This window comes from Gorilla gorilla, chromosome 8, assembly GCF_029281585.2.
Source record: "Gorilla gorilla gorilla isolate KB3781 chromosome 8, NHGRI_mGorGor1-v2.1_pri, whole genome shotgun sequence".
NCBI classification, from domain to species: domain Eukaryota; kingdom Metazoa; phylum Chordata; class Mammalia; order Primates; family Hominidae; genus Gorilla; species Gorilla gorilla.
Genome location: NC_073232.2, coordinates 68,344,758 through 68,369,583, shown reverse-complemented (window position 1 = coordinate 68,369,583; position 24,826 = coordinate 68,344,758). Strand labels below are relative to the sequence as shown.

The following is a 24,826-nucleotide window of genomic DNA, read 5'->3' as shown; positions in this document are numbered from 1 at the left end:
ATTAGCCGGGCATGGTGAGGCATGCCTGCAATCCCAGCTACTCGGGAGGCTGAGGCAGGAGAATCGCTTGAGCCCGGGAGGCGGAGGTTGCAGTGAGCCAAGATCACGCCATTGCACTCCAGCCTGAGCAACAAGAAGGAAACTCCGTCTCAAAAAAAAAAAAAAAAATAGTGTTCAGCAAGGTTGAAGCATAAAAGGTTAATAGCCAGAATCATTTATCAATTGTATTTCTATACATCTACAAGACACAATCTGAAAATGAAATTAGAGAAACAATTTCACTGGACATCAAGAGCAAAACTTCGTCTCAAAATAATAATAATAATAATAATCATCATCATCATCATCATCATCTACAATGTCATTTCCCATCCAAGCTTGACTTCTACCCTTACTTTCTGATATGGTTTTGCCATGTCCCCACCCAAATCTCATCATGAATTATAATCCCCATAATCCCGATGTGTCGAGGGAGGGGCCTAGGGGGAGGTGATTGGATCACGGGGACAGTTATCCTCATGCTGTTCTTGTGATATTCAGTAAGTCCTCATGAGATCTTATAGGGTTTTGTTTTGTTTTGTTTTTTGGGATGGAGTCTTGCTCTGTTGTCCAGGCAGGAGTGCCATGGCACGATCTTGGCTCACTGCAGTCTCTGCGTCTTGAGTTCCAGTGATTCTCCTGCCTCAGCCTCCTGAGTAGCTGGGATTACAGGCATGCACCACCACACCCAGCTAATTTTTGTATTTTTAGTAGAGACAGGATTTCACTACATTAGCTAGGCTGGTCTCAAACTCCTGACCTCAGTTGATCCACCTGCCTTGGCCTCCCAAAGTACTAGGGTTACAAGTGTGAGCCACCATGCCCAGCTGAGATCTGATGGTTTTATACATGTTTGACAGTTACTCCTTCACATGTTCCCACTCTCTGTGCGGCCACCATGTAAGTCGGACCTGCCCTTCTGCCATGATTGTAAGTTTCCTGAAGGACTTCCCCCTCTGCCATGATTGTAAGTTTCCTGAGGCCTCCCCAGCCATGTGAAACTGAGTCAATTAAACCTCTTTCCTTTAAAAATTACCCAACTTCAGGTATTTCTTTATATCAGTGTGAAAACAGACTGCTATACTTTCTGATAATCATGCTTAAGCAATTGGGGAATTCAGACTACCTGGGATCAAACTGTGGCCCCACCCTTAGAAGTCATGTGACCTTGGGGAGGTTACTTACCTTCTCCGTCTCAACAACTTCTGTAAAATCTGTAACATGGGATTGTTTCTGAGGGTTAAATGAGCATAGCACAGTGGGGACACTGTCAGGCACACACTACTTGCCAGATGTCGAGTATTCATCTTTATTGAAATAGGACTGTGGTAAGCCACTTTATGGCTCTCGATTTTGTATGAGAAAATCATGCTTAGTGCCTTGTTAGTAAAAGAAAGAAAATCTGAAAGTCCCTGCCATGGAAGGAAGAAATAGCGGGGAGAAAAGGGAGTTGGTAAGTTTCAGCATTTCAGAGCTTGGAGGGACAAGTTAGGTTTCTATTTTATGGAGAAGGAGGTGGAGGCAGGATGGGTCCTAAGGTGTCATTCAAAACACACAGCCATAACTCTTTATTGAGAGTAGAGCTAGGGCCCCAGGGATTGCTGTGGTCAAGTTGCGGACAAAAATGACCACTCGTTGGAAGACAGGAGAGGAGTGTTTAGTTACAAAAGCAGTCAACAATTCAGATGTATCTATATTCAGTCAGCAAATAAAAGTTGTTCAACTTGGTTGCTAATGGGACCCACTCTACTGAGGCTTTGTATAGAACTCATAGAGGAAGATGGCTTCAAGTAATGAACTACCCTGTGCTTTTCTTAGGACTAAAATCTCAGGAAGCTGGTGATGAATGAAAACCTTAGTCCCACTGGCACTGCACGAGGGGCCAGGAGAGCAGCAGCATCATAAGCCACAGGGTGGGGCAGCCAAGGCAGGGGCATTCTGAGCTGTTGGGGAGGGGTGGCAGGCAGGGTGGGGCACTGTGAGCTGTCGGGGAGGGCACTGTGAAGTGTGGGGTGGGGCATTGTGTGGCACATGCCTGGGCTCCCACCTGGGGCCAGTGGGCTTCAGTCTGTAGGTGACTACAGAAGGAGGAGGAGCTCCGTCTGTTCTCTCTTCAGGCAGTTGTTGTGTCTCTCAGCACTTGTTGGGTTCACAACCTATTAAATAAGCCGGCTGGTCTTCACCCTCCCAGACAAGTCAACTCAGGGGAGGCGGCAGGGTGCGGGCCTTGGCCCGCAGCCCTAGCCAGGGCCGGAGCCAGGGCTGGTGCCCGGGGCCGCGCTGTGAGGTGGGCAGGCGAGGAGCGGGAAGACCATCTCTGCAAGTGCAGCATAGCCTCGGCCTAGGACAGCGGGAGTGCGTGGCCAAAGCTGTGAGCAGAGGCACAGGTGGTGGCAGACAGTAGAGGCGCCCCATGGGGAACATACTGACCTGTCGTGTGCACCCTAGCGTCAGCCTCGAGTTTGACCAGCAGCAGGGGTCGGTGTGTCCCTCTGAATCTGAGATCTATGAGTCAGGAGCTAGGGACAGGATGGCAGGAGCGCCCATGGCTGCTGCTGTACAGCCTGCTGAGGTGACTGTTGAAGTTGGTGAGGACCTCCACATGCACCACATTCGTGACCGGGAGATGCCTGAAGGTAAGGAGGTGATAGGTGCCATCTACCCTCGGCTTGCCTCTGGCTGCTGCTGTCCCCAAGGTTCCCTTTGAGGCATCCCCCACTTCGAGCTCCTTTCTGCTTGTAGCCAGCTTTCCCGGGGGCTGGCCAGGAACAAAAGCTGGCTCTGCCTTGAATTCCCACCCCTTAGTCTTTCCCCACCGAGTCCAGTCAGTTTCTTTTCACCTCCCCTCCCAATCGCCCAGTTCTTGCTCTCTCATCTCATTCTCCCAGGCTGGCATGGGACCATTTATTTATGGCTCTTGTCGAATAAGCAGCAGTTGAATAAATGAGTTGATAAATTTTTATAAATGATTACATCTTTTTTCTTTTCTCCCTCTATACATATAGCTTTGGAGTTTAACCTTTCTGCCAATCCAGAGTCAAGCACAATATTCCAGAGGAACTCTCAAACCGATGGTGAGACAACAGTGTCTGTAGCTCTGTTTATTATCCTGTGGGACTTTGTTTAGGCTTCTTTGAGCTATTCTCTTCCTTTTCTCAATAAAAACTCAAATATCCCAACTTTTCAGTACCCATCTTATTTTTTCTTTGTACCTATCCAGATGGTACCTAAGTGAAGGAACCAGGTAAGTGCCTAATTGTTTCCTTTGTTAAAGTAGCCAAATCTCAGGACAGTTCCTATTCAAATATTTGGGGATTTCTTATTTAAAATCAGAATGGAGGTTGCCACGGGAGAGGCTATATGGTATTCTTAATGGGCTGCTTTAAGTCACCTTGATAGAAGCTGCTTAGTTTCTTCTAACTGTAATTTGAACACAGAAGGAAAAAGAAAAAAGGAGAGTGCTTAAAATAATTGTGAAAGGTGTAAAATGTCACAGCCGGGGCTGCAGAAAAATGGTTGTGTGTGTGTGTTTGGGGTTTCTCAAAGGAGTTTACCTATGAGGCTCTGATTACTTTAAAATTCTTACTTTAACAGAAAATGTGTCTCCAGATTTATTCTGGTGACTTAACAAACTTTACTTACCTCCTTGTTCTAAAAGAGAGGTGGGGATTGGTTCATGGTCAAAACTTTCAAAACACATGAAACGTCAATGTAGACTTTTAATGTGTAATATAAAGATGGCAGGTTAAAATGTCAGACCTTCCCTGTAAGAGTGTTTGTTGCCGTGGCTCCCCCTTTGTCCCTTCCCCTCCTGACAATAGCATCTTGTTCAAAGATAAGAAAGTTACAGTTTTGGCTGGGCTTGGTGGCTCACGCCTGTAATCCCAGCACTTTGGGAGGCCGTGGCAGGCGGATCACCTGAGGTCAGGAGTTCTAGACCAGCCTGGCCAACATGGTGAGACGCTGTCTCTACTAAAAAAAAAAAAAAAATACAAATATTAGCTGGGCGTAGTGGCGCATGACTGTAGTTCCAGCTACTCACAAGGCTGAGGCAGGAGAATTGCTTGGACCTGGGAGGTGGAGGTTGCAGTGAGCAGAGATCATGCCAATGCACTCCAGCCTGGGTGACAGAGCGAGACTCCGTCTCACAAAAAAAAAAGGAAAGAAAGTTGGAGTTTTTTAGTCTCTACGCTGCTGGCAGAGGCAGGGGATGGGAGCCAGTAGAAAAGAGAAAACAATTAATTGGTTTGCCTCTAAAATTTTGCAAAGAGATGAATCTAAGTAAAAGTAATTCTGGGTAATAATATGGTTCTTGAATAAAAACTGAAATTTTCAAAATAGAAAACATTGCATCATAAACATATTAAATCCAGTTGGCTTATTGGTTTCATTTAAATGCCAGAGATTTCATTACTGTAGAGGAAATGTCTTATAGCTCTTCTATTTAAACTTTGTTTGGGCTCTTAATTTTTAAAGAGGTAGGATAATTAAGACTCATTATGAGTGTGACTTTGTAACTTGGAAGTACTATCTTCACATTTCAAGATATTTAAGGATTGCTTTAGAATAAACAAATGCATTATGTGAATTAATTGATTGTACCTTTATACACAAAGCATGTAAGTACTTGTGTAAACTTATACTCTGCTTGGTGATGTTAGGAAAGCATGTAATGGATGTTACACAGCAGTTAGTAGATGGGTAGTGGTGGATGAGAGCCCAAAAATGGCTCTTTATTGTCATTCTTTAGGATTACAACACAGTTTATGTATGTCTCACTTGGCCCTTTCCAATACAAATAAGGCCTGTGTATGTTCTCCCTATGTATTGCTAATGAAGAAATGAAAACTTAGAGATATCACATGACTATGGAAGACAGCTACTCAAGTGAACTAAGGTTCTGTGTCCTCAGAATGAAATGGAAGTGACAGATATGATGAATTTACTTTTTAAAAATTTTAAAAACTCTAGAATACATCTTATATTTTGCCTGTAAAATAGACCTGTCTTTTAAAACTTACTGCCATCTTGATTTATTTTATGCAAAGTTGATTTTACACAACTCAAAGCCAAAATTTACCTCTTCTTTTTTTTTTTTTTTTAAATAAAGGAAGGTGTAATTGTGTTACTCATGCTGGCCTCAACTTCCTGACCTGGGTTCAAGTGATTTTCCCATCTCAGCCTCCTGAGTAGCTGGGACTACAATCATGTGCCATCTTGCCTGGCTCTATCTTATGTCTATACGTTCATTTCAATGAATGAGAATCAAAGTAGAGATAGTGAAATAGCCTAAATGCAGCAGTCAAATAAACGAGTTGATACATTTTTATCTATGATTACGTCTTTTTTTCTTTTCTTCCTCTATGCATATAGCTTTGGAGTTTAACCCTTCTGCCAATCCAGAGGCAAGCACAATATTCCAGAGGAACTCTCAAACAGATGGTGAGACGACATTGTTTTTTCCGCCAAGAGAAAGAATAAAAGCTCTTGTTTGATCAGGTTATAGAAAGTATTTAGAAAAACTCATATTGGTTTAAATGTTTCACATGTTCACTTGTCTTATTTTAATATGTGATATACTTTCCTTTAGTTGTTATGATGTTAGTGAAAACATGTAACCTTTTTGTCTATACATTTTGCCATCTTTTTATCAACACAATTAATTTGTCATGTGATGGAGGAGTCATGGATTTCTCTTTATAATTCTTGGATTTATCTTTATTTATAATTAATGGATTTATCTTTATTTTTTTCCCTTGCTCCAAAAAGTACACTTTAAAGATGAATGGTAGAACTTAGGCTTCAGCTTGGTTTTCATTTAAACAAATTAAAAAACATAGTTGTTTATCATCAGGGATTGAATCTGTGATTTGGGCCTCCTCTTACACAGTCCTCTGACCACATTCATTTACCACATCCAAGTTCATGCTACTCAAAAGTTTTAGGTTATTAACTTTTTCATTTGATGTAATGTAAATTTAAACATGCCCTACTCCTGCTTATTTCCCTTAATGTTATGTTAAATCCTCATTTATTTGCCAACAAGCCATACACAGCCAAGTTTTCCAGTTGACTTAAACAGCAGGAATACAAGTGAGGGTTCTATAATAATGTGCGAAGTAATGTAGCACAGTAAAACACGGGAGTTTGTAACCTTTGTTTTTGTAGTTTGAGTAGACTTTGCCCATCTTGAGTCAGTCATTTCTGGTTAGAATTTGTCTTCATTTTTTACATTACTATAAAGAGATACCTAAGGCTGGGTAATTTATAACAAAAAAGAGGTTTAATTGGCTCAAAGATTTTCAGGCTGTACAAACATGGCTTTAACATCTGCTTCTGGTGAGGGCCTCAGCAAACTTACAATCATGATAAAAGGCAAAGGGGAAGCAGGTGGTTCCACACGGTGAAAGAGGGAGGAGAGAGGGGAAGGGGGAAGGTACCACACTTTTTTTTTTTTTTTTTTGAAATGGAGTCTCACTCTGTTGCCCAGGCTGGAGTACAATGGCACGATCTTGGCTCACTACAACCTCCATCTCCCAGGTTCCAGCAATTCTCCTGCCTCAGCCTCCTGAGTAGTTGGGACTATAGGTGGGCACCATAACACCTGGCTAATTTCTGTATTTTTGGTAGAGACAGGGTTTCACCATGTTAGCCAGGGTGGTCTGAAACTCCTGACCTCAAGTGATCTACCCACTTCAGCCTCCCAAAGTGCTGGGATTACAGGCTTCAGCCACCGCACCTGGCCAGTACCACAGTCTTTTAAATTACCATAATGAGAATTTGCTTATTACCATGGGGATGGGACCAAGCCATTCATAAGGAATCCACTGCCATTACCCAAACACCTCCCACTAGGCCCTGTCTCCAACATTAAGGGTCACATGTTAACATGAGACTTGGAGGGGCAACATATCCAAAACATATCAGAATTGTATTTCCCAGTTCCTTCCAGAGCCATGGGCTTCTCACACCTAGAGAGCATGGAAGCAGTGAAAGAAAAGCTATTCCATGTCCCTCACTCTTCAGTGGTAGGAACTTTTGCCTACAAGGCCCTTCCAGCATCAAAGGCAGAGGCGGTGTAGGAAACAAAGCATGGCCCAAGTCCCTCTTGGGGCTTTTATTATTCTGGCCTCTTTTTAGAGGGAAAAAAATGATTTTTTATGCTGCAGACACCATGTCCAATTAGGTTTGTATACTCATTTTAAACATCAAAATTTAGGCCAGGCTCTGTGGCTTACACCTGTAATCCCAGCTCTTTGGGAGGCTGAGGTGGGTGGATCACGAGGTTAGGAGATCAAGACTATCCTGGCTAACACAGTGTAACTCTGTCTCTACTAAAAATACAAAAAACAATTAGCTAGACATGGTGGCATGTGCCTGTAGTCCCAGCTAGTCAGGAGGCTAAGGCTGAAGAATTGGTTGAACCTGGGAGGCAGAGGTTGCAGTGAGCTGAGATCCCGCCACTGCACTCGAGCCTAGGTGACAGAGTGAGACTCCATCTCAAAAAAAAAAAAAAAAAAAAATTAAGATACGTTACTTTCCAGTTGTGTAAAGACCGTTTTTAAATTTTGATTTGTTTTTAGTGACATATTAGTAGATAACCACTAAGTGTGGTTCAAGATGCTTACAGGGATTCTGTTGCATCTAGAGATAGGTGCCTGGTCAGGAAGTAGTTCTTAGAGCTGTTAGCTCTTAGAGTCTGATAATTAAAGTAAGCTATGTGTAAATGCAGAATGAGAGAATACTAATGGATCATGGCTCATATATGCAACAGGTAAACTTTTTATTAGCTAAATTTTTCATCTGGCCTAATTTTTTTACCCTTTTCTTTTGTACATGAGGATTCTTTCATTTGTATGTAATAGAAACAAAAAGTAAACTAAATGAAAAACTAAGTTTTTAGATTTGACTTATGAAATTAATCATGCCAGATAATTTAAATTATAAATTATTGAAAATTATTTTTTTAATGGAATTTTGTCTCATTTTACCTAGGAGTAATCAGTAAGATGTTAACAACTACTTTTATTTTATGGTATTTGTATCAGAAGTGACCAGTTTTTTTTTTTATTCTTAGTTGTAGAAATAAGAAGAAGCAACTGTACAAACCATGTAAGTAAACACTCAAATAGTTAAGAAATTGATAGTTTGACATAAAAGGATGTCTCTCTTGATTTCTTTAAATTACAATGTGGACCTGGTGGTGGTAGCATGGACCTCTTTTTGTGGATTTTCTAAATCTCTTCTGTTTTCCTGAGTGTTAAATTTATCCAGAAAAGTGTTTAGCTTAGCGTGTCCACCTTTTAAAGATTTCTGACATTTAAGTTAAATTTCAATAGTCTGGTTCAAAAGATCTGCCTTAAGGCTGGGCATGGTGGCTAACGTCTGTAATCACAGCACTTTAGGAGGCCGAGGCAGGCTGATCATCTGAGGTCAGGAGTTTGAGACAACCCTGACCAACATGGTGAAATTCTGTATCTACTAAAAATACAAAAGTAGCCAGGCGTGGTGGTGCATGCCTGTAATCTCAGCTACTCAGGAGGCTGAGGCAGAAGAATCACTTGAACCCAGGAGGCGGAGGTTGCAGTGAGCCAAGATCACGCCATTGCACTCCAGCCTGGGCGACAGAGCGAAACTCTGTCTCAAAAAAAAAAAAAAAAAAAAAAAAAAAGCCTTAAATATTTAATCTTATTTTTAATGAAAGAACAAAAATAGAATAGTTAAGTTAATTGCCAGCACTGTCTATTGACTTTCTATCACAGCAGGTAAAAGCATACCTTCCCCGCTACACCATGATCTTATGTTTCTCCCTGTGTTTCTTCCAATTGTAGCACACTTTTTAATTAAATCAGTAATATTTACATGATTATGACTCTGCAAATATTATTCACTGCTAAGTCATATGGTGTTTTCACTGTGCCTCTGCATTCCATGTCCTTCATCCTGTCTCTGAAACAGTTCTGAAATCTGAGCACTTCTGCAATTCTCCTGGATCTTCTTTTTTCCTAGCCTATGTTAGTTTATCTATCCAAATATCGTTAAGTAGCCTCTGGGTGCTCTGTTTGCTTTCACATCCATTATTTTTTAGCATGAAGCTAATTTTCTGACTATATTCATTTGCCTATTTTCTAACAGCTGTTTTCCCCCCAAGTATTGTAGCATTTATTACATGCCTTTCAAAGATATTTTCCATCTGCAAAAACACATCTGTTCCTTTTTATGTGTGTGTGGGGGGCAACTTTCTTTGGCCTTTTGTCATCCTAGTTCAATATAGCGTGGGTTTCCCTAGATATGCTCGATGTCTGCTTTTCTGGGCTAACTCCTTAAAGTCTTTTGGGATCTCACGTAACTGCTGTCTTGTGTGGGATCACCTGAGTCCTAGATTCTGTGTTTCCTTCTGTCCTGTTATCGTCTCTAGTTGTACTTGAACACATTTTCCTGGGTGGAGATGTTAAAATCCCTCCTCTTTGATAGAGAGTACACCTCTAGGTTGAATCTAAATTGTATGGTTCTGAAGACATTTTGCAGTTGTGCTCTTATTACAGTGTTGTTCTTGAATCTATTGCCAGTGTGTGATATGTTATTTACAACCAGGTTTTAGTTATCTGCGGAAGCTTTTTAGAATCTCTCTCTCTAAGGTTCTGAAATTTTATAACAGCTTGTTGGGGATCTTTTCATTTTATTGAGGCTACTAAACCTGCAGACTATCTCTTCTTGAGAACTTTTTTTTATTTTCTCTGTTCCTTTTTTACTGATAGTCTTGTTATTCAGATGCTAGGCTGCTTAGACCAGTACACCTGCATTGATTTTTAATTTTTCCCCTTCTATTTTTTTCAGTTTGTCTTTTTATTCTAGTTCTGGGATATTCAGTGACTTTATCCTCTACTATTTCTATTGAATTTTATATTTTTTGAAAGTGTTTTAAGATTGTTTTTTAAAGTTTTCCTCCTGATTTTGACTGGTCCTATCAATTCCTTGTTTCTATTGTTTTGATCTCTTTTCTTGGAGGCTTCCCTCCAATGTGTGGTGGTCCCTGGCCTGCTTTATTTGGAAGCAGGATTTCTGTTAACTGATAGCACTCAGTGTGAGGCCTTAGAAGCCTGACTAGCTTTTCATTTGGGAGACCTCAGTGTATTATCTGGGGATCTTTATTGAAGACATTTCAGTTTCTTCTGAGAAGGATCTCCCAATTTTCTGCCTGGAAAGTAAAAGCAGGCCTGGAAAGGAAAAGCAGAGTTAGCGAAGAAAGTTGGAGTTCCATTTTTGGTGTACAGTGTTCTTTATATCTCAGGTTTAAGCCATGGTATCTCTGAGCCAGAAATTCTCAGGTTTGATATATCCAGAGAACACACATCTAAGTTTCTTGTCAGATGGAAGGACAGGTGGACTTGGGGCTCTAGTTAGAGATTTGCAACTGACCTTGCTGGCTTTTTTTTTTTTTACATTTTACCCTACTTTCCAAAGTGCCATTTGCCTGTAAGTTCACAACCTGCCTTTAGTTCTCCAAGACAAACTGGCTCGCTTCTGTTCCAGTCACTTTCTGTAGGCACCAAAGTTGTGTTTCTGTGTTATTTACCACTCCTTTGTCTACTTTTTATGTCTCAGCATTTATTAAAAATTATCTCTGTCAACCTTCTGTGCTGGTCATGGGTGTAACCTTTATTTTATGACTAATGAGGCTTCCAGAGGGAGACGAAATAAATTTGTGGTCAATCTATTATATTTAATCCAACTTTAGGACCTATGTTTAAATCAAAGTCTAATTTGAGTATAATGATATTAAGCCAGAAAATTTTTTAAATTAATGTATCTATAATAAGCATATTACACTTTTCTCCTAAGGCCTTGTTTAATATTTTCATTCAAAGTTTATCCACTGCCATATGCTTCCCATTACTTCACAACATAAATGGAGCTGTTTTCCTGAATGCCCAAAGTGTTAGAAATATTTAAGTTAATTAAGATTTGTTCATTTTTAGCCTGGTCAACATAGCAAGACCTCATGTCTACAAAAAGGTTAAATAACAAATTAGCCAGGCCTGGTGGCATGCGCCTTTCGTATTACCTACTCAGGAGGCTGAGGCAGAGGATCGCCTGAGCTCAGGAGTTTGAGGCTGCAGTTAACTATAATTGCACCACTGCACTCCAGCCTGGGCAACAAAGGGAGACCCTGTCTCGGAAAAAGGAAAAAAGTTACTAATTCTTTAAAAACCTATCTAAAATTTGTCCTGCCCAAAAGGAGAGTGAAAAATATGAGCTTTAGTCTTTGTTTTATGTTTGCTGAGAAAAATGCTGTACTTTATTTATTTATTATTTCCATAGGTTTCTGGGGGAACAGGTGGCATTTGGTGACATGACTAAGTTCTTTAGTGATGATTTGTGAGATTTAGGTGCACCCATCACCTGAGCAGTGTCCGCTGAACCCAATTTGTAGTCTTTTATCCCTCACCCTCCTCCCAGCCTTTCCCCCAAGTCCCCAAAGTCCATTGTATCATTCTTATGGCTTTGCATCCTCATAGCTTAGCTCCCACCTATGAAAGAGAACATGATATTTGGTTTTCCATGCTGAGTTATTTCACTTAGAATAATAGTCTTACTTCCATCCAGGTTGCTGGGAATGCCATGAATTTATTCCTTATTATGGCTGAGGTGGTATTCCTCATATATATATATATATAATATATATATGTATGTATATCACAGTTTCTTTATCCGCTCATTGATTGATGGGCATTTGGGCTGGTTCCATATTTTTGTAACTGTAATTTGTTTGAGTTCCTCATAGAGTCTGGATAATAGCCCTTTGTCAGATGTATAGACTGTGAAGATTTCCTCCCACTCTGTGGTTGTCTGTGTACTCTGCTGATTGTTCCTTTTCCTGTGCAGAAGCTCTTTAGTTAAGTCTCACCTATTTGTTTCTGTTGCATTTGCTTTTGTGTTCTTGGTCATGAAGTCTTTGCCTAAGCCAGTGTCTAGACGGGTTTTTCCAATGTTATCTTCTAGAACTTTTATGGTTTCAGGTCATAGATTTATGTCCTTGATCCATCTTGAGTTGATTTTTGTGTAAGGTGAGAGTTGAGGATCCAGTTTCATTCTCCCGCATGTGGCTTGCCAATTATCCCAGCACCATTTGTTGAATAGGGTTTACTTTCTTCACTTTATGTTTTAGGTGGCTTTGTTGAAAATCAGTTGGCTATAGGTATTTGAGTTTATTTCTGGGTTCTCTATTCTGTTCCATTGGTGTATGTGCCTATTTTTATATCAGTACCGTGCTATTTTGGCGACTATGGCCTTATAGTATAGTTTGAAATCAGGTAATGTCATGCCTCCAGATTTGTTGTTTTTGCTTAGTTTTGTTTTGGCTATACCGGTTCTTGTTTGGTCCATATAAATTTCAGGATTGTTTTTTCTAGTTCTGTGAAGAAGGATGGTGGTATTTTGATGGGAGTTGCATTGAATTTGTAGATTGCTTTTGGCAGTATGGTCATTTTCACAACATTCATTCTACCCATTCATGAGCATGGGGTGTCTTTCCATTTGTTTGTGTCCATGACTTCATTCAGCAATGTTTTGTAGTTCCCAACGGCATATCAAAAAGATAATCCGGCCAGGCACGGTGGCTCACACCTGTAATCCCAGCACTTTGGGAGGCTGAGGCGGACGGATCATGAGGTCAGGAGTTCGAGACCAGCCTGGCCAACATGGTGAAACCCCATCTCTACTAAAAATACAAAAGTTAGCCGGGCGTGGTGGCGCTCACCTGTAATCCCATCTACTCAGGTGGCTGAGGCAGGAGAATCGCTTGAACCTCGGAGGCAGAGGTTGCAGTGAGCCAAGATCACCGCACTGCATACTCCAGCCTGGGCAACAGAGCGAGACTCCATCTCAAAAAATAAAAAAAAGATAATCCACCATGATCAAATGGGTTTCATACCAGGGATGCAGGGATGGATTAACATACACAAGTCAATAAATGTGATACAGCACATAAACAGAATTAAAAACAAAAAATCACATGATCATCTTAACAGATGCAGAAAAAGCATTTGACAAAATGCAGCATCCTTTTATGATTAAAACCCTCAGCAAAATCAGTATACAAGGGTCATAGCTCAATGTAATAAAGGCCATCTATGACAAACCCACAACCAACATAATACTGAAAGGGGGAAAAGTTGAAAGCATTCCCCCCGAGAACTGGAACAAGACAAGGATGCCCACTCTCACCACTTGTATTCAACATACTACTGGAAGGCCTAGCCAGAGCAATCACACAAGAGAAAACAATAAAAGGCATGCAGATCAGTAAAGAGGAAGTCAGACTGTTGCTGTTTGATGATGATATGATCATATACCTAGGAAACCCTAAAGACTCCTCCAAAAAGCTCCTAGAACCGATAAATGAATTCAGCAAAGTTTCAGGAGACAAAATTAATGTACACAAATCAGTAGCTCTGTTAGACCCCAGAAGCGACCAAGCTTAGAATCAAACCAAGAACTCAACCCCTTTTCTGATAGCTGCAAAAATAAACTAAACTAAAATAAAATACTTAGGAATAGACCTAACCAAGGAGGTGAAAGGTGCCTACAAGGAAAACAACTTTAGTATTTTTAATGGGTTAAAATGAGAGGCAGCAGGTACAGCAGAAGAAGTCAGTGCGTGGGCATCCGCATCCAATGGGTACTGCACCTTTGATGGTAAGGCTTTGGTTTTGACTTACTAAATTACTAGGTATGATTATTTTCTAGTTTTTGTCATTAAACCTTAAAACTACTAAGTAACCCCTTCCATTTCTTGTTAAATATTGTAAAATTTCATACTCTCATTTATGCTGACTGACGTTAGAGTATTTGTTTCTATTTTGTGACTACCTTAAATAATACCTATAAACAGTAAACTGTTAGTGTTTTTGCTGTAATTAAATGTAGTAAGACTTACCTTCCAAATGATACCTGAATTGTCAAACACTTGTCGAAGTTTTGGATTTACTCAAAATTCTATGCTCAGCAGCTGGAGGTAGGAAGAGTAAGGGCCCTCCCTTACTCTTATGGAGAGGCATACTTTCTCATGAGGGGAATACTCTGCAGGAATTAGCATCTTGTAAGCAGTGGTGAATTCAACTAATTAGTGTATAAAAATACATTTTTTGGTGTGGCTGCCGACAAAGAGATCCAAGAGGGTAGATGGAGTTGAGCTTGCTGAAGCAAGGAAAGAGAAAAGCAGTATTCTAGGCAGAGAGCAGGGGTAGAGCAGGGAAATGGCTAGGTGCAGGTCAGATGATTTATAGAATGAAATTGATCAAGTTTTGAAGTGAATGCAAAGTATTCTCTGAGAGTCTCATTTGAGTCATGTCTTGGCAGTCTTATTTAAACATGAAGTGAAAGTTAGATTTTTTAAGTTGTCATTTGTTTTCAGGGTGTGAGAGAATATTTAAGTGATACTCCTTTTATCCTCCACATAAGAAAATAGGACTAGAGAAACCTATGGCTTCCTCACTTGTTGGTGGCCTAGCAGCCCTGGCACACAGAGCCTCTGAATCTGAAACACTTCTTTTGTAACAATATCACCTGAAATAATACATTTAGGATTAGTAATTTAGTAAATGCATTAGTCTTGTATTCACTGCAATAAAATGCTCTTGTAGCAGGATTATTTAATACACTACATTTTATCGTAGTAAATAAATAATAGAAGGGCTGGGCGCTGTGGCTCACGCCTGTAATCCCAGTACTTTGGGAGGCTGAGGCAGGCAGATGGCGAGGTGAGGAGATCGAGACCATCCTGGCTAACACGGTGAAACCCCGTCTCTACTAAAAATACAAGAAGTTAGCCGGGCATGGTGGCAGGCGCCTGTAGTCCCAGCTACTCAGGAGGCTGAGTCAGGAGAATGGCGTGAACCCGGGAGGCGGAGCTTGCAGTGAGCCGAGATCGTGCCACTGCACTCCAGCCTGGGCGACAGAGCCAGACTCCGTCTCAAAAATAAATAAATAAATAAATTAATTAATTAAATAATAGAAATTCTCGGCTGCTTTTTATTGCTGTAGAAAAAAAATGAAATCTTATTTTAAACTTTTCTTTTATTTTTTTTTTTTTGAGACGGAGTCTCACTTTGTCTCCCGGCCTGGAGTGCAGTGGCGGGAACTCGGCTCACTGCAAGCTCCGCCTCCTGGGTTCACCCCATTCTCCTGTTTCAGCCTCCCGAGTAGCTGGCACTACAGGGGCCTGCTACCAACACCCGACTAATTTTTTGTATTTTTAGTAGAGACGGGGTTTCACCATGTTAGCCAGGATGGTCTCGATCTCTTGACCTCGTGATCCACCCGCCTCCACCTCCCAAAGTGCTAGGATTACAGGTGTGAGCCACCGCGCCCGGCGAAGCCGACTTTTCCCATTATTTTTAACGGTAATTCATAAAATCCTTGTTAGGTTTGATGACAGGTACCATATTAAGGGCAGCATTTTATAACCCATATCTTAAACATCATCTCTGGAAGTTGAGAGCCTCCAATGGGTTTTCTATAGAGTGCACATGATACCACACTCAGGCAGTTCATGGAGTGTAAGACATATCTTAGTGCTTTGTCATTTGACATTTTAACTGAGAAAAAAATACACTTTGATAAGTTTGACTTACACTTCCCTTCCCCTTCAGGTATCTACTGAGCGTTTCAGTCAACAGTACAGCTTGTGTTCGACAATATTCCTTGATGACAGCACAGCCAGCCAGCATTATCTTACAATGACAGTAATATCGTGAGTACAACTATGCTGCCGAGGGACAGATTCCTTTATTCTGAAATTATTTCAGCCATTTGGTTGTCCTCTTCAGCAATCAGCTTAAGAAATTGGAGTCAACCATATATTGATATCCAGATTCTAAATATTAAGTATCAGTTTCTCTTTTAATCTTAGTCGTCATGGTGGAAGGAAAAATCAGTTAGCAAAGAAGCAATCCCAGAAACAGTGTATCTTTTTGATGCCTTTATGCCTTTAGACAATGTGGAACACAGTGAGATGGATAGGTTCCCTTTATTGAATGTTTTTTGTGGAAACTTAGTTTTTCAATGCATCATAGGCCCAAATCAGTGTGCACTACTTTGGACATTATCCTTGGAAGAAGGAACAGCTTTTCTTCTTCTGGCACCACAGTGTATCTGCATTTGAATTTCTCCCATTGTGCATGAGCACCTCGTGGGCCACAAAGATGCGCTTTGAGAGCACCCTGAGATGAAGTTTATTTTAAAAGGAACAACAACCAACACCACCACCAGCTCCACAGGGGCTGTCCAGTGTACATTATTCTCATCTCCTTGGGTTATTAGTCTTGATTTTTAGAACACAGTTTGGAAAGTGCTAATTTAGAATATTAATGTCTTTATCTTTAATTTAACTTTTCATTCTGTAAACATAACTAGCTTATAAACAATTTTGTTTCAAATGCACTAGCCTTTTTAACTAATTCAATTGTCAATAACTTTTACTTCAATTAAAAGTGGCAAGTTTACATTCATAATAATGTCACTTTCCTCCCTCCCTTTTAACAATAGTTGAGAGGAAATTGTGTTTCGAACAAAAACTGGACTCAAACTCTGTCTCAAGTCCTGAGCTTTGGGACCTATTGAGTAATCACTAAATGTCTGTAGTCAGCCAAGTCTCTTAAATCTTTGAGCACACATACACAAAAATTACTTTGACTAGAGTCCCTGGCTTCTTCTGAGTTCCAAAGATTTTGATATGTTAGCATATAATTCAAAAGCAGCTTTGAAGATTAATTTTGCTGAAACTAATTTTGTGCTTTTTTCCTCATTATTCTACTTTTTAGAAGTCTACTTTTGAGAGTATAGTAAGTTTTAATTTGCCACCAGCAAGTTTGAGAAATAATCATTTGGTGTATTCACTATTGGTGAAATAAAGTTATTGAACAAATTAATAGGGCAAATTGGCTTCAAGAAGATATTTTGAAAAATGTTTTATCATGAATCAGTAGTGCACTGTTGTCAGTGGGATAGGTGGAACTCGCTGGGATCACTTATGCAAGGTTTTTTTCAAAATACAAGTCTGCAAACACATGTATCTTCCCATCTCCACTTTCCCTCTATCTCTAGGCACTGAGAAGCCTTTTAGGAAAATCGGGATGGATGTGAGGCATCTTTCTGTGAAGAAAAGCATCCCAGAAGATTCTGATTTTCACCCCAGCTCAATCATTCCAAACTTTGCTGCTGATTGAAATCACCTGGGAAACATTTACCAAGAACCTTGATGCCCAAAGCCATACCCAATACTAATTAAATTAAAATGTCTCATGTGGAAGATGAGGCAGATATTAAAGCTTCTCAGGCGATTTTAATGTGCAGCAAAGTTTGAGAACCACTGCTTAATTTGAGTTTAGGACGAGAAACTGCTCCTATTTGGTGGGACCTTGGGCAAGTCAGTTTTAAGGTCTGTTTCCCTGATCTGTAAAACGAGTGTTGAATTAAATGTCACATAAGGTCATTGGTCCTTTCCAGCATGTAACTTTAAATTCTATGATTTTAAAGTTATTTCAGAGATGAAAACTACTTGAAGCACTATAGACATATCCATCTTACATGCTAATGTTACAGGCTTTTTAAAAAGTGCTAATATTGTGTAGACCTATTAGTAGAATTGAGATTTGCCTTCCCTCAGTTGTTTTGAGCCTCACTCTACAAAATTAGCTGGGCATGGTGGCACATGCCTGTAATCCCAGCCACTTGGGAGGCTGAGGCAGGAGAATCTCTTGAACCCGAGAGGCAGAGGTTGTGGTGAGCCGAGATCACACCATTGCACTCCAGCCTGGGCAACAAGAGCGAAACTCCATCCACCCCCGCCCCCCAAAAAAAAAAATTATCTGGGCATAGTGGCACAAACTTGTAGTCCCAGCTTCTTGGGAGGCTGAGGCATGAGAATTGCTTGAACCTGGGTGGTGGAGGTTGTGAGGAGTCAAGATGGCACCACTGCAGTCCAGTCTGAGCAAGAGAGACAGACTCTGGGTCAAAAAATAAATAAATACATAAAATAAATCGCATGGGACGAAAGGTTTCATGGGTAGAAAAGCATATAACAGGGAAATCTGTTATTATTTATATATTGTAATCACCAACAGAAACGCGTCTTCTAACAGCATATTTCCTTGCATTTTGGTTCTCATATTTTTGTAAAAAACAAAGAAATGAAAACAAAGTGCCCTTATGGTACTGTTCTGAACTAGAAGATTTGAATTTCAGGGCCGCTAGGAGAGTTTCCTCTGCCCCCCTTTTAAAAAATGTCTTCAGGCCTAACAAATGATAACATCTATTGTTATGAATTTTTTTTCCTTCCACAGTGTGACCTTGGAGATACCTCATCATATCACACAAAGGTGAGCTTTTTAGAAATCTGTCTTGTTATTCTAGCTAATTACTTTGCAAGATATCAAGCTCAGTGTTAGGTCACAGCTCTAGACATCATAAGCTGTATTGTGCCTACTAAAATATCGAAGCAAATTATTTGTATTTTCTTTGTTCCTTAAGACTCTCATAATTCTTAAGTGATTGAGAATCTCAACGAGTATGTGTTTATATTGATTATATTGATATTTAGTGTGGTGGAATTACACAATTGAAATTTTTTCAAAATCTATTTTTAGTTTAGATTTCACAGCCTTACCACTGTTGATATTATGGGCATTATCTAATGCTTTGTTGTGAGGACTGTCTTCTGCATTGCAGAGACTTTAGCAGTATTCATGGCCTCTACCAACTAGATGTCAGTAGTAACCCATGACCCAGGTTATAACAACAGAAAATATTCCTTGAGAACAGTATTGTTAACAGAAATTTTTCATTGAAAAATAACTTTTCTACAACAAAAAGTTGAGTAAAAAGTGTGTCATGTATTTATATTATTTAAAGTCTCTCATGTTGAGCTTAATAGGAGACAAATGGATTCTCTAGAGCTTTCTTTGCAATTTGCTTTAAAGAAGCAATAAGAGGCTGGGCACAGTGGCTCACGCCTGTAATCCCAACACTTTGGGAGGCTGAGGCGGGTGGATCACAAGGTCAGGAGATCGAGACCATCCTGGCTAACACAGCGAAACCCCATCTCTACTAAAAATACAAAAACTTAGCTGGGCGTGGTGGCACGCACCTGTAGTCCCACCTATTCTGCAGGCTGAGGCAGGAGAACCGCTTGAACTTGGGAGGCGGAGGTTGCAGAGAGCTGAGATCGTGCCATTGCACTGCAGCCTGGGTGACAGAGCAAGACTCTGTCTAAACAAACAAACGAAAAAAGCAATAAGCTGGTGGGGCGCAGTGGTTCACACCTGTAATCCCAGCATTTTGGGAGGCCGAGGTGGGTGGATCACTTGAGGTCAGGAGTTTGAGACCAGCCCGACCAACATGGTAAAACCCGCCTCTACTGAAAGTACAAAAAATGGCTGGGCGTGGTGGTGCATGCCTGTAGTCCCAGTTACTCGGGAGGCTGAGGCAGGAGAATCGCTTGAGCCTGGGAGGTGGAGGTTGCAGTGAGCCGAGATCTCACCATTGCACCCCAGCCTGGGTGACAGTGAGAGACTCTGTCTCAAAAAAAGAAAAAAAGAAGCAATAAGATGACCTAACCTCATGCAAATATGTAGTTGGTAGAAGGTGTATTTTTAAAGTTTTCAGACAGTTGTGGGTATTTGTTAACACTAAATCAAAACTTCACAAGTGGTGGTTTCTTAAATTAGTTACGGTGGCGTTTTACATATTAATAAATTTATTCCATGAGTACTCATTGATCTTTCTTGCACAGTAAATGGATCTTTTGCTCCATACTTGCATTTATAATATCATGCATTAGTTACTTGGAATATATTGGTTTATGTTTTATTGTGTCAAAAATCACTTTTAGTTTAACCACCAATCTTTAACACGCCTTTAAGTATTGAAAAGCTGCCAAGCCTACAGTAGAAGGAACAAGTTTTTCAAAGTCCACAGGAAAGCTTAAATTTTATCGTTGGGAACAAATGCGTATTTCCCTTGAAGTGACAACCTCTCACTTCATTTATTTTTGAGAATGATAGTTGAACTGGTTTTTTAGACCGAGTTTCACTCTGTCACTTGGCTGGAGTTCATTGGCATGATCTCAGCTCAAGCAATCCTCTCACCTCAGGCTCCTGTGTAGCTGGGCCCACAGATGTGTGGCACCACGCCAGGCTAATTTTCTTATATGTTTGATAGTGACAGGGTTTCGTTATGTTGCCTAGGCTGGTCCCGAACTCCTGAAGGAGCTCAGGCCATCTGCCTGCTTTGGCCTCTCAAAGTGCTGGGATTTTACAGGCGTGAGCCACTGCGCTGGCCCAGTTGTACTTTTAAATAAAAATGATGTTCTGTGAAAAAAGTGATTTTTCAGTTCACAGTTAAATCACGGATTCTTTAAAAACAAAAAAAAAAGCGCTTCTGGTTAACTTTCCACTTATTCAGAGTATTAGAGACATGTCAAGATTTAACAACATTAATTTTTACTGCTTCATCAAAGACGTTCTTAAGAAATTCAGGCTATGTTTTTTACCTGTAGGGGACAGTGAAGAATAGAATGACTACTAATGTAATTGGTACCACTGCCTTGATTTATGCTGAGAAACCAGCCATTGTACCCACTTTTGCTTTTATACAATCATGGCAAGTGTCAACGAAAAAGCAGGCAATGACTTTGTATTACTTTCACAAATTTTTAAAATTTTTCATCAGCTTTCTCAGGTTTAATTAGTATGATTCAGAACAGTGTTGGCCAGGCACAGTGGCTCAGGCCTGTAATCCCAGCACTTTGGGAGGCCGAGGCAAGCGGATCACCTGAGGTTAGGAGTTCAAGACCAGCCTGGCCAACATGGTGAAACCACATCTCTACTAAAAATACAAAACTTAGCCAGGAGTGGTGGCAGGTGCCTGTAATCCCTGCTACTTGGGAGGCTGGGGTAGGAGAATCACTTGAACCTGGGAGGCGAAGGTTGCCATGAGCCGAGATCGCACCATTGCACTCCAGCCTGGGCAACAAGAGTAAAACTTGGTCTCAAAAAAAAAAAAAAAAAAAAAAAAGAACAGTTATGACCTCTTAGGCCTTCTGGAAGGGGTCTTCGGGATCCCGAGAGGTCCACAGAGCACATTTGGAGAACCACTGGTTTATACACAGGCACAATGCATTAGTTTTACAAAGTTTAAAGTTCATCAAAGACTGGCCTCTTAAAAAGGCAGATGAGTTTGTCATTCAAACAACAGAAAGTACATAAATACATCATGAGAGTGTACTACAGAGAACTAAAGAGAAAGGAAGCTAGGAAATCTGAATCACATTTACATTTATTAAAGTTTACTACTACTGCTTTGTAGAACATTCTTGTGTTTCAATGTGTGGTTAGAAGAGTGAAAATATGTTTGGTTTATTGCCATGGCCTGTTAGGGAAAGTCAATACTCATGGGCATTTCTGACTGGTTATCATATAAAAGGCTTCACGGTACAGGCCATGATGTGCTGAGAAAGAAGAAGTCAGGAAACCCTCTGCAAGTCAGGATCCAGGAGAAGAATTCGTAAAAACTGCTTTGGTAAAGTAAACACCAAAGCACACAGGAGGAAGTATTTTACTAAACAAATATTATACTAAGATATTAACAGTTTTTGAAGTAATGCACTTTCTTATTTTATAGAGATGCAGATAGATCTTTGAGCATACTTGATGAACAGTTACACTCATTTGCGGTAAGTGGCACTTTTATTGAGGTTGTAGTTTCATCGTACACTTGTATCTGTTTCATGCTGAAGTCAAAGCCATCTTTTTTTAAATCTTCCCCATTTCATGTTGCATTTAGTCATCTTAAGGGTTGTGAAAAGAATGTGCTGGAGTAAGAACTGATTTGCAGCTCTGTTTAGTTAGTGAGCTAGTATGAGTAAATATACTATCCAAACAACAGAAAATGTATCTTTTTTTTTTTTTTTTTTGATGGACTCTCTTTCTGTAGCCCGGGCTGGAGTGCAATCGCACGATCTTGGCTCACTGCAGGCTCTGCCTCCCAGGTCCCTGTTCAAGCAATTCTCCTGCCTCAGCCTCCTGAGTAACTGGAATTACAGGCATGTGCCACCATGCCCAGCTAATTTTTTTTTTCTTTTTTCTTTTCTTTTTTTTTTTTTTTGTAAAGACAGGGTTTCACCATGTTGGCCAGGATGGTCTTGAACTCCTGACCTCGTGATCCACCCACCTTGGCCTCCCAAAGTGCTGGGATTACAGGTGTGAGCCACCATGCCTGGCCCAGAAAATGTATCTTTTTAAAAGGTAATTGTGAGCTGTCTATAGGACCCTGCAAGCCACTACCCAATTTTTGAAGCCATTCCTCCTTCTGTTCCACACAGGTTTCCACCGTGCACATTACGAAGAAAAGAAATGGAGGTGGGAGTTTAAATAACTATTCCTCCTCCATTCCATCGACTCCCAGCACCAGCCAGGAGGACCTTCAGTTCAGTGTTCCTCCCACTGCCAACACACCCACGCCCGTTTGCAAGCGGTCCATGCGCGTCCAACCTGTTTACATCTGAGAAAGGGAGTGACCCAGACAAAGAGAGGAAAGCCCCGGAGAATCATGCTGACACCATCGGGAGCGGCAGAGCCATCCCCATTAAACAGGGCATGCTCTTAAAGCGAAGTGGGAAATGGCTGAAGACATGGAAAAAGAAATATGTCACCCTGTGTTCCAATGGCGTGCTCACCTATTATTCAAGCTTAGGTGATTATATGAAGAATATTCATAAAAAAGAGATTGACCTTCGGACATCTACCATCAAAGTCCCAGGAAAGTGGCCATCCCTAGCCACATCGGCCTGCGCACCCATCTCCAGCTCTAAAAGCAATGGCCTATCCAAGGACGTGGACACCGGGCTGGGTGACTCCATATGCTTCAGCCCCAGTATCTCCAGCACCACCAGCCCCAAGCTCAACCCGCCCCCCTCTCCTCATGCCAATAAAAAGAAACACCTAAAGAAGAAAAGCACCAACAACTTTATGATTGTGTCTGCCACTGGCCAAACGTGGCGCTTTGAAGCCACGACATATGAGGAGCGGGATGCCTGGGTCCAAGCCATCCAGAGCCAGATCCTGGCCAGCCTGCAGTCATGCGAGAGTAGTAAAAGCAAGTCCCAGCTGACCAGCCAGAGCGAGGCCATGGCCCTGCAGTCGATCCAAAACATGCGTGGGAACTCCCACTGTGTGGACTGTGAGACCCAGAATCCTAAGTGGGCCAGTTTGAACTTGGGAGTCCTCATGTGTATTGAATGCTCAGGAATCCACCGCAGTCTGGGCACCCGCCTTTCCCGTGTGCGATCTCTGGACTTGGATGACTGGCCAGTTGAGCTCAGGAAGGTTATGTTATCTATTGGCAATGACCTAGCCAACAGCATCTGGGAAGGGAGCAGCCAGGGGCAGACAAAACCCTCAGTAAAGTCCACGAGGGAAGAGAAGGAACGGTGGATCCGTTCCAAATATGAGGAGAAGCTCTTTCTGGCCCCACTACCCTGCACTGAGCTGTCCCTGGGCCAGCGCCTGCTGCGAGCCACCGCCGATGAGGACCTGCGGACAGCCATCCTGCTGCTGGCACATGGCTCCCGTGAGGAGGTGAACGAGACCTGTGGGGAGGGAGACGGCTGCACGGCGCTCCATCTGGCCTGCCGCAAGGGGAATGTGGTCCTGGCGCAGCTCCTGATCTGGTACGGGGTGGACGTCATGGCCCGAGATGCCCACGGGAACACAGCGCTGACCTACGCCCGGCAGGCCTCCAGCCAGGAGTGCGTCAACGTGCTTCTGCAGTACGGCTGCCCCGACGAGTGCGTGTAGTATCTGTTTTATTTGACTGCAGTCTCCTTGGTGCAAAAACAAAATGGGAAAAATAAGGATAACTCAGAATTTCAAAAGGAAATCACAAATTCAGCTAGTAATAACATTTTCAGTACTTTTCGTAAACTAAGTAAATACACAAAATGTTGATTTTTCTGACCATAAGACATATTTTATGTCCTTTTGCCGAGGTGGATGTGTTAGTCTCAGGCCCTCCTGGCCACATTGCCCAAGTCACACAGGCTTCTGTATTATGTATTTAGATAAAATGTGTGAAAATATATTTGAAATAAAGTTCATAAATATGCATTGATTTTTGTACACATGGCACCTCTTTTTCATTTTTATTTTTTATTTTTTTTGGACGATGTTTTGCTCTGCTGCCCCAGCTGGAGTGCAGTGGCGTGATATCTGCTCACTGCAAGCTCTGCCTCCCGGATTCACACCATTCTCCTGCCTCAGCCTCTCAGGTAGCTGGGACTACAGGTGCCTGCCACCACACCTGGCTAATTTTTTGTATTTTTAGTAGAGATGTGGTTTCACCATGTTAGCCAGGATGGTCTCAAACTCCTGACCTCGTGATCCACCTGCCTCAGCCTCCCAAAGTGTTGGGATTACAGGCGTGAGCCACCGTGCCCGGCCCACGGCACCTCTCTTAATTTATAAATTGAACTGGATGTGAGGTAATAATGTCAGCTAGTTGAGATAAGAGGGTTACAGGTCGGCTGGGCGCAGTGGCTCACACCTGTAATCCTAGCACTTTGGGAGGCCTAGGCGGACTGATCACCAGGTCAGGAGATCGAGACCATCCTGGCTAACATCATGAAACCCCATCTCTACTAAAAAATACAAAAAATTAGCTGGGCATGGCCGGGTGTGGTGGCTCACACCTGTAATCCCACTGAGGACCCGGGGCTCCTTTCTACCTGGGC

At 41.5% G+C, this 24,826-nt stretch overlaps 1 protein-coding gene across 1 annotated transcript in view; it reads left to right on the top strand.

The window, feature by feature from the left end:
* LOC101144261 (arf-GAP with GTPase, ANK repeat and PH domain-containing protein 10) overlaps positions 1-24,215 on the top strand; it is a 48,713-nt gene extending 24,498 nt beyond the window's left edge. Inside the window, 10 exon segments of the mRNA XM_063710103.1 lie at positions 2,488-2,675; positions 3,045-3,113; positions 5,413-5,481; positions 8,117-8,151; positions 15,693-15,793; positions 18,384-18,419; positions 21,721-21,772; positions 22,421-22,581; positions 22,583-23,768; positions 23,770-24,215. Of these exon segments, the coding sequence (XP_063566173.1) occupies positions 2,488-2,675; positions 3,045-3,113; positions 5,413-5,481; positions 8,117-8,151; positions 15,693-15,793; positions 18,384-18,419; positions 21,721-21,772; positions 22,421-22,581; positions 22,583-23,768; positions 23,770-23,817 (1,945 nt within the window). The 3' untranslated portion in view covers positions 23,818-24,215.
* Positions 24,216-24,826: the final 611 nt, after the last annotated feature.